Here is a 14,214-nt window from a genome sequence, read left to right as displayed (position 1 = left end):
TAGACGTGTGCAGCACACAACCATCTTTTTACAGACGTGGGGATGCCGACGCCTCTGGCACTCCTCTTCCTCTGGTGGTTTGCTGTTTTAATGATGTCAAGGCTAATGGTGCCTGATACATAGTAAATGCTCCATTAACTAAGTGTCCTCAAAACACTAACTCAATGCATAAGGATGTGTCTGAGCTGGGGAGCTGTGGAGTGCAAGAAAATGATGTGAGATTTATTATTGTGTCTAGCAATCTAAACGTTACTTTTACGCAGTTTAAAATCGGCACCCTGTAACTTTGTTCGTTGTAAGCCCTAAAAAGAGATGTTATCAAGTAATTGCATATTGACTTCACCTTAAAAACTGTTAATCTACTCCAATGTGTGTTCAGGTAGTGAAGAGGGTCAGCCATTGGTGGGAAAGAGACCTTGCTTTAGGAGACAGTGTTGCATTGCACATTACAATCCGCCAGTTGTCACTGCACAGGAAGAGGATTATCTTCTAGTGACCAAACTGACGAAAAGTCATAGTAAATTGCACAGAGAGGGTTAATGCATGATGCTTCACCATCCCTCCTTTGCTGCAGTCCCTCTTGATAATACAGGAGCATTTGTCTTGAAAATGGTATTTGGCTTCTTTGGGTAAAATAAAAGATTATAAATATATTGTTTTTTTTTCCCTGAATGCATGACATTTTGCCTTTGTTTTGGTGAGAGGGCTCCTGCTGCATCCGGTTAGGTTTATACTGGAGAATAGAAGTGACAGGTCATGCAACAACACCGGTCTCAAGTTACCCTCAGACCAGCAGAAGTATTGGAAACTCTTCTGCCTCTGTTTGCAGCCCTGCCCACCTCTATGTGAAGTGATGTTTGATGCACTGGGCACTCACACTGCGCAGTACTGATGAAAACACGCCCCAGATGCTGTCTGGGCTGGTATTTTAATGAGTAGTTAATAACTGAATGAAAATGTTCCCTCCTCTTTTGGATTTTTATTTTTATTTTTTTCTCCAATCAATCCTGATGAATATAGATGGTGATTTGTTTGCAATTACCCTCGTGTATCTGACAGTACACGGCATGCTTGACTCAACCCGGATTTGTTTTTTTATTGATGCTCCCGTGTGAAGGATAAGTCATACATATTGATATTTCATACAGTAGATGAACATGTCGCTTGTCTACTATACGGCCCATTAGGCCTGCTGTGGAGTAAAATGCCTTCAGGTGTTTGTGTCGTGTCTGTTTTCAGCTGCTTGTACAGCGAGCGTGCTTCTGTATCTGGTTAAATGCAGCGTTTTATGCAGCGCTGTAGTAAATGTTTTATTTCCGTCTCTGGTTGTTGGAGCTGATCTGTGATCTTTAGCTTGCGTTTCTGCTGGCACACCTGGTGAACTAAGGTTCGTGAAAAGTTTATGTATGTGGGCGAAAGTGTGTGTGTGTGTGTGTTGTGCACACGGGTAAACGCTCCCACCCCACGGCTCAGTGGCTGACATGTTAGACCAGAGTCTGATTGGATTCCACGCTCCAGAAACATTAAACCCAGTGACTCATAGAGAAAGGTTGGAGTGAGGTGTGTGTGTGTTTGTGTGTGTGTGTGTGTTTGTGTGTGTGTGGCTGTAGTATCTCTGTGTTACATGTGTTTGAATGAATATCCAGTCTCAAATATATCGTGTTTTAATGTCTGATAGTATGTATGTGTGTATGTCTTTGCTTAAATGTGTCCAGTAGAGATTACATATATTTTCTGTGTGTGTGTGTGTGTGTGTGTGTGTGTGTGTGTGTGTGTGTGTGTGTGTGTGTGTGTGTGTGTGTGTGGCTGCTAGCTGTAGACTAGTCCAGTGCTGGAAGAAAGTTCAATTGTCCTTCAAATCAAGGTCAATGAGCTGTGCCCTATCTCCCTGCTCCATCTATTAGCTGTCCAGCGGAGGGTCTGGGGATGGATGGATAGAAAGCTTCGACCCCGAGTTAAACACAATCACCTGCAGGTGGGGAAGGTTACTGTCAAGATGTAATCAGTTACAAATTACTGATTACCTATTTAGAATTGTAATTGGTGGAATAATCCACTGGATGGATGTGTTTAATTAACATTTGGGAGCCCAGCTCTGCGATTCAATCTGATTCCCCTCAACTCCAGACATCCATTAAAAAGTATTGCAAATTGTTTTATTTTGAATTCCATTGCAACATATGGAGCTTGTTGGCTATAATCCCACCATATCTAATCTGTTACCTGTCACACCTGACCATCTATCATCTCTACCTTTATCTGCTCTTAAATCTGCCTGTCGGCCTGCCTGCTGCTGCTGCTCTGGGGCTGGGTCCCTTTTGGTGGAAAGGGACATTTCTCCTCTCAAATCTATCATTGGATCTACCTACCCCATGTGCTCCTCTGAGCACCTGTCTCCTCTCCAATCCCCCCCATCTCTGTTTCTAAGGATTAGTTTTGGCCCGTGTTCACCACGAGACCGGCTTCACTGACTGATCGACCACAGTCTACTTGCCGTGTGTCAGCTTTGACATGGCCGGGTGATGGGATCAAGGGATTGAAGTAACACACGGCTCACATGGCCCAACAGTGTGTGTGGTCTTTAGAAATTCACCCTGGAAAACAGCAAATACCAGAAGATCACACACGTTTATGTTTCAGTATAACATTTTAATACCAGTAAAGTATAACACTGATTTAAAAGCAATAAAGCAAATTTCACTATTTTCACATCTTCCGCATTGTATTTTTGCATTGCAAGATGTCTTATTTCAAGAGAAATCTTCTGGATTACCAGTTGAAAGGGAAATTCCTTTGTGGCAACAAACAGGAAGATCATACTTTTCTTCATAAGACTTTCTTTCTTGCAGTTTCTTGTAATAGCAGAGGATAGAAGAAGTGGACGGCTTTAAATACGTGTCTGCGGTTTAGAGAACCACCAGAAAAAAAAAGAACATGAAAAGAAAGCAGAATTGGTTGGTTGGCCAGGTGGTGTCATCTTCTCTGAAACAGAAAGCTGCAGGGTTTATGGGAAATACGGTCATCGGACGCTTCAGCGAGAATGCCAGTACGCTAAAAAATTGTGTGATCAACAATGATCTCGTTTGTTGACCATAGTTGCCGCAATTTGTCAGTTAATTAACACATTAACAGTGTTTACAGTGATTCGCTCCTGTTGAAGGATCGGATTAAACCTGGTTTGGTTCCATTTATGAACAACGCCAAGGATACAAAGTGTTCCACAATTATTGTGGGAAAAGCAGTTTCTCACCCCAGTGTGACTTTTTGTTTGTTTATGTGTATACTGTATATTGCTGCTGTGTTTCCATATTAATCAGGATGTGTGTTCTGTTATGAATGTAACAGAACAGTGTTGAGTGTTGTGAATGTGTAGGGAATGTGGAAAAAACCTAAATCCTGAAGGATGCTGTCAAAGAATGGGTTCCATACAGCCTGTGTTCCTGTGAATTTCAAACTCAAGCTGAAGTTGTTTTCATCCATGAGACATGAATTCGATGAACTGCAAGCCACCTGCCTGTCCTTATTTTTTTTAGCTCAGCATCCCAATGGGCACCGTGCTAACAAGCTTCTTATCCCGGCAGCCAGCACACCTGGCTGACCAAGCTTTCTGCTTTAATGGAAAACTCTTTAAAGCATACAAAACAATGGTGTTTAGTCTGACTAGCAACACATCATCACCCTCTGGGATGAAGCAAAATATGTTTATAATTTTCAGCAGCAAAAGGTCTCCTGCTGTTTGCACAGAAAGTATGAAAATAATCGCTTTATAACTTTGCCCAAGTATTTGTTTGCACAAACACCTTATGTGACCCCCAAACCACCTAAGCCTCTGCCGGGATGCTGCTGATGTTGTTTATGTGCTCATGTTAATTAAATTACTTAGACCTGAATGGGGATGATTAGCATGCTAGCAGTAATAGCTAGCAGGGAATCCAATAGCCTATTATCATAATGAGTCCCTTTGGCGCACTGTGTGGGTAGCTAAAAGAGAGAGAGTAAAGCGGTTATGTCGGTCGCCCAGAGAGGAGAGTTACATCAAAGGACAAGTGTTTTTTTCTTTTTTTAGCAGCAATACATGATTCAAATTGATATGTCCGACCTAGGTGGGTTTAGGTGTCACTGCCTGGATATGGCAAAGAGGAGACACACAGTTTGCCAGCAAATACACACACACACACACCCTCAGAGATTGATAAAACCTTTAAATATTATTCATCATAGTTTTTGTGATCATTTCCCAACTGTCACAAGTTTGGAGATACTTTAGGCTAAGAAATAAACACATGCATGTGCATGCACACACAATTAAATGTTCATAATCGTCACAATCACGTAGATGCACACAGTCTCCACAGGTATTTCTGTGCAAACATTCCCATGCACATAAACACGCAGCAGCACTCGTGGAGGGGGGTTCTGCACTGCGGCAGACACCTGCAGCTGTGCCCCCGCTCTGCACCTGTTTCCACATACCGGACTGCTGCTGCACATATGCTCTCAACCTTGTGCTTAATATGGTACCATGTCACGTTTATTTAGTGTGTTTTAGTGTAATAATGGATGCAATCATTGATTCAAAAGTTGAGATTTTGTGGTTGCAGTCGAGACCGTGTTTATTTTTATTGAATAATGCATGATATTTGCTTTTCCCATGAGGCAAGTTTATCTGTTTTTCCTGCTGGGCTCTTTATCCCTTTTCGCTGTAACACTTACTGCTCCTCAGCAGCATGCACAGTCATCAGTTTGACTTCAGATCAAACTCTTTCTTTCACTTTCACCAGACGTCAAAAGCCCAAGAGCAAATGCCGAAGATTTGGAATAGCCCTTTGCTCATTAACTCTGAATTTTGACACCGATGCTGTCTTCTTTTCCATCTCCAGAGAAGGAGAGAAATTAGTATGGCTGCATATATTTTTGCTCCCCCAAGGATTTAAATGTGTGCAGCGATAAGTTAACTATATCCAACCTCAAACTTACATTTTCTCTCTTCTACTGCTGTGTCCAATAATGTCTGCTTCCAAAAGGATTTCAAACAGACGTACGACTTTTATTTGACAGCTGACTTCAGTTTCTTTACAGTAAATTACATATAATCAATAATGATGATGAATAAAATGATAGGAACATTGTCTGTTTTTTCACCGACCTGTCCCATTGGACTTGTAGATGCCAAGGCCTGCCCCTCCAAAGAGTTCCAGTGCCGTAACGGGAAGTGCGTGGCACCGATCTTTGTGTGCGATGGCGACGACGACTGTGGGGACGCCAGCGATGAGGAGAAGTGCTCGGCTCCCACCTGCGGCCAGCACGAGTTCCGCTGCAATGACTCTGAGTGCATCCCCGCCCTGTGGAGTTGCGACGGCGACCCGGACTGCAAGGACAAGTCAGACGAGTCCATGGAGCGCTGCAGCCGCAGGACAGAGCCCCAGAAGCCTCGCTGCCCGGTGGGCGAGTTCCAGTGTGGGAGCGGGGAGTGTGTTCACATGAACTGGAAATGTGACGGAGACGCAGACTGCAAGGATAAATCGGATGAAGCAAGCTGTCGTAAGTCACCTGTGCCTATATTGTGTTTACGCGGATGGACTGATGAGTGGGTGGATAGATAAGTGTGTAAATGAGTGTGTGGCTGAGTGGACTGAATGTATCCTACCGACAAAAATGTTCTGTGTAGCCACACTATGAAATAGCATTTCCCCTTTGCCACATCACTCCAATGTTGTTTTCGTCCCAAGATTATTGAAAAAACCCATAAACGAGTCATACCATTGACATATTATTCAATTAAAACAAACACAGCCCGTGTAGTTTATTCTGAAACAGCTCCATGACTGCATGTTCAGTCTCTGAAGTGTTGCCCTGACGTCACTGCACATGCTGAGAGACACAGCTTTGCTCGTAAATTACACTGGCAGTGTTCATTGTAATGAAGGAATTCGTCTTCCAGTGGCAATATTATGCTTCTTTTATGTAATTTATCTGTGCTATGGCACATGGTACTTGTTAGGAGGGTGAATTCGTTGTTGGTGTTGTTTTTTTTGGTTTTGTTTTGTTTTGTTTTTCTTAATTTCATAGTAACTATGAAAAGTCGTAGCCAGCTGTAGCTTTTGATGAAGACGATTAATGGATACCAACAATGACGCACGTTGTGTTCTGGAACAGTGTGTGTGTGGCCCACCACAGCTGACGGAATATTCTTCAAAGGCTGACATGCTGTGTGTTGTGAACAAAGGCTACGTGACAAATCTTGTTGTGCCGCCAGAAATGATCGAAGGAAGATCAATTCTAACTTTATCATGATGATCCATGAGTGGGTTGCCGTGCAACCATTTGATCTGTTGAAACAGACGGAGAACCTCTGAGTTACTCTGAACGTGTGTGTGTGTGTGTGCGTGCGTGTGTGGGAGGTGAAGGTCCTTCATCAAGCGAGACCCCCATCTGTTCTCCTCTTCACACACCCACACACCACTCTGCAAGATGACAGAAGCCTTGCACGTACGACAAGATACAAGCACACTGCGCTGCCACACACACACACACACACACACACGCACACACACACACACACACACGCACACACACACACACACACACACTTTCACAAGACAATGGAAACATGTGTGGAGAACATACCTGTGCTTCCACAGGTAAATAACCATACACACTGCATCACAAGCAGCTGTTAACAACGTATAGACCATTGCACTTACTGTATAGTAATACTCCTCGCAACCTTCCTGTCTCTCCGGGCAGAATTTCACAAGGCCAGCAGGTCATTACCATTAATCCCCTCTATGCACTGCATGATGGGATGGATTTTGATGTGAACATCATATGACAACAAGGTTGAAAACCAAAATACAAATGAGCATCGCAGCCAGGGCATTTAGGCAAGAATCTTACACTCAGGCCTTCCTGCTCATTAAGTCTGTTTTCCTGCTGCTGCTTCACCTTTTCTGGAAGGATAAAAGACAAACGTTCTCCAGAACTACTGAGTATAACACGTGATTCATGGTCTTCCAGATTCGCAGTACTACATGAAATTAACTGAAATATCTTAGCAGCTCATTTTAAATATCGTAGGCTGTACTAGTCATAACTATTTATTCTTACTTTTTGTTGTGTGAAATTGATAAATGACTATTACATGATTTCCTGGAATAATTGACCCTCCTAGGATTTTTTGTTCTTACTTGTGACTACCTTAATAATCTTTTTTTTTAGCCTTGATCAAGTAGCATCGATGTTATCCTCACTGCCAAATCATATCTAGTTTGAAAGGCTGCAACCAGTTTGCTAGCTAGCTTGCTAAAATAAAGTATAATTGAAATTTCCAGGTCACTTTCCAGGTCTGTGGTTAAGGGTTCTATTTGGGAATAATGACATGAATAAAACATACACAGCAGGTCTGCATAAACAAAAACAAACCCAGTAGCATAATTGAATAGTGATGGTGACAGCAAGTGAAGCAGACTTGTGTGGTCCACATGTGCCAGTGGAATCATCTGTCTCAGTCACCATGTTTACCGTTTCAGACATGATAAGACAGGAGCTGTGTGCACTATATGTACTTGAATTGTTGGCCCGTGTGCATGCTCATCACATTGTGAGTGAAAGTGGGCGGTTGGAGACTTGTGTCAAACAAGATGTAATAGTTAGAGATGTCTGTGTGATGTAAATGAGCTAGCAGAGCTCAGCTCAGGGAGGTGCAACATTTCAATGGAAATTAGAAACGTGAGAATCATCGCATAGCTCCAGTTTGTTCCCTCCTCCCCGTCCCATTCTGTCGAGCTTTGCTTATTCCTACAGACCCGTCCCCTGGTTATTATCTCCCATCTTACTCGAAACATCTGTCTCAATAATCCTGCGTCATTTCACAGACATGCTGAGACAAGCGGCTGTGAGGAGGGTGACAGGAGGTTAATGTAAATGAGAAATGGTCAGATTGTATCTGCAGTTAGTTCTCTCCTTCCCCACCTGCCAACTTTTCTGCAGATGGCAATCCGTTATTATTACTATTCATCCTGGGGATTTATCATAATTAGCTGAGCTCAGATCGCAATCATTTGGCTGAAAGAATCAGCACATTTAGTGATGGCACGGGATTACGTCTTCCACACTTAGCTGATTTTAGCAGTAATAGGTGTTTATATTTAGTTTGAGCCTTAGAAGTCTGAGTCAGCTTCCCTGTGTGGTCATGCGAATGTGCACGCAGCTTGCTGCTTACATGCACTTTATGCTTCTGTACCGTATGTATCTGCTCACCTACAGGACATTTGTGGATGTGTGCTCACTTGGTGTGAAACATGGTGTGTGGCTGTGTTTTATTCCATATTTTCCACTACACTGATAGTGTGCCACGCATTTTTGTGGCCTCTGCAGCCATTGATCACATCTGCCTTCACTCCCTTGGCAGAGCCAGTCCAAAACACAACACATGAATAATTAAACAGCCAGTTAAAAAGACGAATGAGTTAAATAAACCTGGTGTTAGAGCGGCCGCAAACAAGTACCCAGTACACACTTGCACGTCCACACATACACACACACACACACACATATTCAATAGGTCACTGGATGTGGGATTTCCTCAGACAGTGAATGAATACCTGCCTGTTTTTCATTTCCACTGGGGCATTTTCTGTGCAGGTAAGAGTCGTGTATGACTGATTACTGTTGCATTGGAATGCACTCCCACGTTGGCCTGATGAAAGAAAACACACACACACATGCACATCATCATGGATCCAGCTGAGAAAGAGAAATGATGGGCTGAATGCCGCGTGTATGTGTGCATGTGTGTCTTGTCTTCACCTTTACAGGGACCTCAAATTGGAATGAAAGAATGAATGTTTTAGAGGGTTGAATGCGTTTATTGTTCCTGTGTCTACTTTTGAAATTGCACTGTGCTTGTGTTAAAAAGCTCAAGCTGTGAATTTTCTCAGAGATGGACCAAAAGATGATATTTTCACTGTAATAATGAGGTAACAGGTTAGCTGATTCTAATTAATGAGTGTGTGTGCGTGTGGTTTGTGTCCTCCAGCCCTGCTTACATGTCGACCTGATGAGTTCCAGTGTGGTGATGGATCCTGTATCCACGGCACCAAACAGTGTAACAAAGTTCACGACTGTCCGGACTATAGCGATGAAGCTGGCTGTGTCAACGGTGAGTGTCAGATGAGTACAGGCTGTTCAACATGCACACAACTTCCTGCACACCTGTCCACACCTGGAACATATCCATTTACACTTGTATAATGGAGGTAGCCAAATACGTTTTTTTCACCTGAAGAGAAATGGCGATGTAATCTCTGTCGGCTTCATGTATTTTTTTGGTTCTTTGTCATATTTGATTCACCCTAATAAAATATATATAAAATTACAATTTTGATACTTCTAACGAGATGCACGGGGGATGTACTAGAAAGTAGCACAGATGGCTGCAGTTGGCTGCACTAGTTGAATCGGCCCCATGAGCAACTATTGAAAGACATTTCCTTTGCACTGCTAAAGCAACACAGACAAAGAGGAATGGGAGTGAAAGAGGCCATAATGTCAAAGTATTTAAAGAGTAAAATCTTCAGAGACTTAAGTCCCCCCCATGTTCAGTTAAATGATTGTTACACTGATATTTTTACTCAACCACTCGTTAACATATTATGGCACTTAGCAAAGCTCAAAGTCTGAAACAGATACTCTGCCTGGCAGCAAACTTTGTCTTGATGGCAGTGTTTTAAAGTGCAGCTGTGAACTTGAACTTGATTTTTGAGTCATCACAGTTTTCAGAAAGAGCACAGTATGTGTCTGCATGCACCTGTACATACAGAGGGTATCATGTACTGTGCAGCTGCGTCGTACAGCCACAAACCACGGCTGATATAAACCTCCTGCGAGTAACAGTGACACTGAATGTTTGAATGATCTGGTTGATAGATTTCACTCCGCCCTTGCAATCAGAAAAACAGCCATTTTCCACATTATTTGTGAGAGCTTGCAATTACTTCCAATTTCTTGCAACAGAAAGGTCAAATTACGATAAATATTTGCAAATCTTACCAATTGCTGTCACAGTCTGGATGAAATGATCCAGTTGTGTGTCAAAAAAAGGTTAAATAAAATCAAAACTTTCTCTCAACAAACGACCATTTGAAATCGTGAATCTTAAATTTAATGTCTATGAACGATCAACTTCCTGGCTGGACTGTCTGCACAAAATACAACCGATTTTTACAGTTTTGCCTGTTATCTACTTAAGTCCCTGAACATTGTATGTTTCTTGCTAAAAAGGGATGTAGTCCAGCAAGTAGAAACCTGATCTCTAACTTTGTGGTGGTGTGTTGTGTCTTTACCTCAGTCACAAAGTGCGATGGGCCAAGAAAGTTCCGCTGTAAGAACGGGGAGTGTATTGATAGCAGCAAGGTGTGTGACAATGTGAAAGACTGCAAGGACTGGTCTGATGAGCCCATGAAGGAGTGTGGTAAGATCATTTCTCTCTGTTTCACACACAGAAAGGCCCACATACCCACATTTTCAATGGTTCTTTCACCACCTCAGGCACACGTGGATGTACATACTATGTACTGCACATGTTAATGTAGTAGCACTGATGCACTCACGCAAACCCAGGCATCATCGACAGCTTCTAATGTGGGTGGTCACTCCTCTTAGTAAAGGGAGTTTCATTTGATCAAGGCAGGGTAAATCAGGACATTTCTCAACTGGCTTGTTATGATCAAAGACCCAAGCGACTCTGCCCTCTAGTGCGATCTCAGCCAGGAAAACGTGACCTGACTGCATTACCCATAAGGAGCCACACTGATTCTCCTCACACCATAGATAATTACCACTCGCGAGCTTCAGTCACGGATCTCACATCACAAGCGATGCAATCCAGCTGCAAACATAGTGCAGATAAGAAAAACATGTCAATAAAATCTCAGTGAATGTTGCTCATGTAATTGCAATTGAAGTACTGTAACTTGCTGTATGAGTGACATGTTAATCAAGTACATGTTCAAGCAGAGCTTGAGAAGACTCAAAGAAAGTGCACTTCACTCACAGGCTTCCTCTGAACAGGAGCGATCTGAGGCCAGTCACATGGGTATAAAATGACATGTGAGTGCTCTGCCCTTTCAGCTAGCTCTGATCTCGAAGGCAGATGGATATACACTCTAATGAGATTGCCCTGTAACCATATCATTAATGTTAAACATAATGTTCAGCTCGTCTCATGTAAACCTGCACATCCTCTTTCTTTTAGCTATAATATCTGCTATTATCTGCAACACGGAGTATGTGGTAGTTTCTGAACCAAGGCCAAGCCAAAGCAAAATGTAAAATGGTTAAAGATGAAGTTATATTTACATTCAGTTTGCCTCACCAAAGCACCGTGTGTGTGTTTTTAATAGTGTTCAAAAACTCCTCAAGTCAAGTTACACTATATGGCCAAAAGTATGTGAACATTTCATCCATGTATAATTGTGCAGCATTTCATCTCAATACCACAGGTGTTAAGAAGCTGTCATATTGGCCTCTGCTCTTCTGGGAAGGCTGTTCACAATATTTTGGAACTTTGCAGAAGGGTTTTGCTCCTTTTGACCCACAACAGCGTTAGTGAAGCCGGCCACTGATGTTGAGCAATAAGGCCCGGCTCGCAGTCAGCGTTCCAGTTCATCCCAAAAGTATTGGTTGGTGTTGAGGTTCGAACTCTAAAAGCATTTCTTCATGAGCCTCGCTTTGTGTTCTGGTGTAGTGTCATGTTGAAAAACGAAAGTTAAAATGGTCTAAACTGTCTAAAATTTCATTTGTGCTGTAGCTGTAACATTTCCCTTAAAGGGGAACTTTAGATTTTACATATCAAGGGTCTAATGAAAGGCACTACCATGGTGCAGTATGGGAAGTGTAGTGTTTTTAGAGTATGGCTCATATTATGGTCTAAAAGGTAGGATATCTCTGCCTCTCCTGCATTCATTTTGAACATTCTTCAGCAGTTCCACAGCCTTTTATAAATGTAGCGTTAAATCACTGTTATTGGCGATCAGGGGTCTATAGGCTAAACCTTAAAAAAACAACCCCAGACCAAAAAATACAAACATCTTCAGGAGCGTCCACATACTTTTGGCCTACAGTGTATTCTGTGGGTGTCTCAGTTGAAATAGGCTTTCACTTTCTTTTACTTGAACACTATGTTTTTTTGTTACTGAGTTGAAACTCAGTCTTGATTTCTATTCTCAATGTTTCTCTCTCTCTCTCTCGCACAGCCTCACTGTCTTACAGCAGAACCTGTAGCCTTGAAGCTTAAATCTTTAATGTAAGCCGGTAATGAAGTACCAGCTTTAGCTTTACGCAGCGATCTCACTCTACTCCCTGGAGGGTCGACAATAAATGGAGCTTCAGAAACAGATACAAAAAGGAAGATGCATACGGGAAGCATGACGTGAGACAGAATCCAATCTGTTCTGCTAAAAAAACTACAAAGAGGGGAGAGAATGAGATGAGAGGGTGAAGGACGGCGTGTGTAACAATAGGCATCATAGTGGAGTGGCACCTGGTACACGTGGCCAGGCTCCCTGTTGGGGAATAGATTGTGTGCAGGTGCATTTGACTAAGACTTTTCCTGTAGGCCTTTAAAAAACTCGCACAAGCAGGCCGGTGAATATACCGTATACACACACACACACACCCCTGTCTCTCTTTTTCTACTGCTTTTAAGCTCAGTCGCTTTTCTTATTGAATTGAAATTTGATGTGTATATAGACACACGCGACAGAACTAAATCATCTTAGCTGGCAGGATGATTAAAACTATGCACACGCACGAACTGTGCGTGTTTTGTCCCTCTGCCCAACTCCTTCTTTCGGCTTTTCCAGGCTGAATTGTTCTTTCCCATAGTCTGCGGGAGTTATTTCATCAATGCCTGTCCCGTTCCTTGTCCTTCCACCCTTACTGCCCCTTTCTCTGCAGGCCTGAATGAGTGTGCAGACAACAATGGTGGCTGCTCCCACATCTGCAGGGACCGGAGGATTGGTTATGAGTGTGACTGTCCCTCTGGCTACAAACTCCTGGACAAAAAGACGTGTGGAGGTAAAGAAAAAGACAAGTTATGAGTCTGGACCACTGCTTTAATGCAGAAGACCATGGCTAATTTCCAATTACATCTTGCCTGGGCCTGGCCAGGTTTGGCTGGTGCAATCTATACTGCTTCACAGGATTACGTTCATAGGATTGCTAACCCAACTATTGGCAAAAGTTCTGGTAAAAGGAACATTTTGACGTACTGTATTGTGAAATTAGAATGAACTCTGGGACGTGACTTGAAGCTGAGGAAACTGCTGTAAAAACGTCTTCTTTCAACCACTCCAAAGCAGACATACTTGCATGTTGTATCTTCTTTATTAAATAAACATAGAATTTGAACTGAAATATGAGAGATTGTGGATTTTCCACAGTTCAATTCAGTCTTATTTATATAGCACCAAATCACAACAAAAGCTTACCATAGAGAGCAGGTCTAGACCTTAGTCTTTAATGCACAGAGACCCAACAATTCCCCCATGAGCACTTGGCAACGACAGTGAGGGTTTAGACCACTATTTAGTCGTGGCAAATTTTCTTAAATTTAACATGCAGGGTTGTCTTTTCGGATGCTCGCTAAGTGTTTCTCAGACATGCTGCATAGAGTTGGTTCTGAAATGAGTACAAGTTTCAAAAAAGAGCTGAAATGTTTTAACCGTCTCTGAAATCACAATGGCAGATTTTTGAACTTCTTCTTCTAAACAACTCAAATGAACAGGATATAAAGCTTAAATCAGGCTGCTCTGAAGTTGCTTGAAAGTGATTTGTTTTACTTCGGACAGAGCCAGGAAGGCAGTCTCCTCTGCTTCACGTCTTGGTGCTAAGCTAGAATAAACATCCCAAATCCTGGTCTCAGTGAGATCGAATTGGTATTGATCTCCTCATGAGGCTGTGGCTTTGCCGGCAAACAAGAATTTTCCCAAAATGTTGGACTTTTGCTTCATGGTTTTATTTGGCTTTTGGTGGTTAAATGTTTCTTTGTTGTCCTAAACAAGCTAACAAGTACAATATATCTGTGCAGTAGACAGGTTGAAGTGTTCTGTAGACAGAAGTACATAGTATAATATAGAATCTGGTAAAAAGAAAAAACACTTCTTAAAAGCAGCAAAGGATAGCTTAAGCATTTACATTTCACCAAATCAAGAT

General features: G+C 42.4%; 1 protein-coding gene across 5 annotated transcripts in view; it reads left to right on the top strand.

Annotated features, from left to right (window-relative positions):
• Positions 1-14,214, top strand: part of lrp8 (low density lipoprotein receptor-related protein 8, apolipoprotein e receptor) — a 165,566-nt gene that overhangs the window by 112,299 nt on the left and 39,053 nt on the right. For all 5 annotated transcript variants that reach the window (XM_041934586.1, XM_041934585.1, XM_041934583.1 and 2 more), the window contains exons 5-8: positions 5,167-5,541; positions 9,038-9,160; positions 10,349-10,471; positions 12,958-13,077. In XM_041934586.1, coding sequence (XP_041790520.1) covers positions 5,167-5,541; positions 9,038-9,160; positions 10,349-10,471; positions 12,958-13,077 — 741 coding nt within the window. The remainder of the gene's footprint in view (positions 1-5,166; positions 5,542-9,037; positions 9,161-10,348; positions 10,472-12,957; positions 13,078-14,214) is intronic.

Source organism: Chelmon rostratus, chromosome 4 (genome assembly GCF_017976325.1).
Source record: "Chelmon rostratus isolate fCheRos1 chromosome 4, fCheRos1.pri, whole genome shotgun sequence".
In the NCBI taxonomy this organism is placed as follows: domain Eukaryota; kingdom Metazoa; phylum Chordata; class Actinopteri; order Chaetodontiformes; family Chaetodontidae; genus Chelmon; species Chelmon rostratus.
Note: the sequence above shows the minus strand (reverse complement) of the source record. Positions and strands in the feature narration are given on the sequence as shown.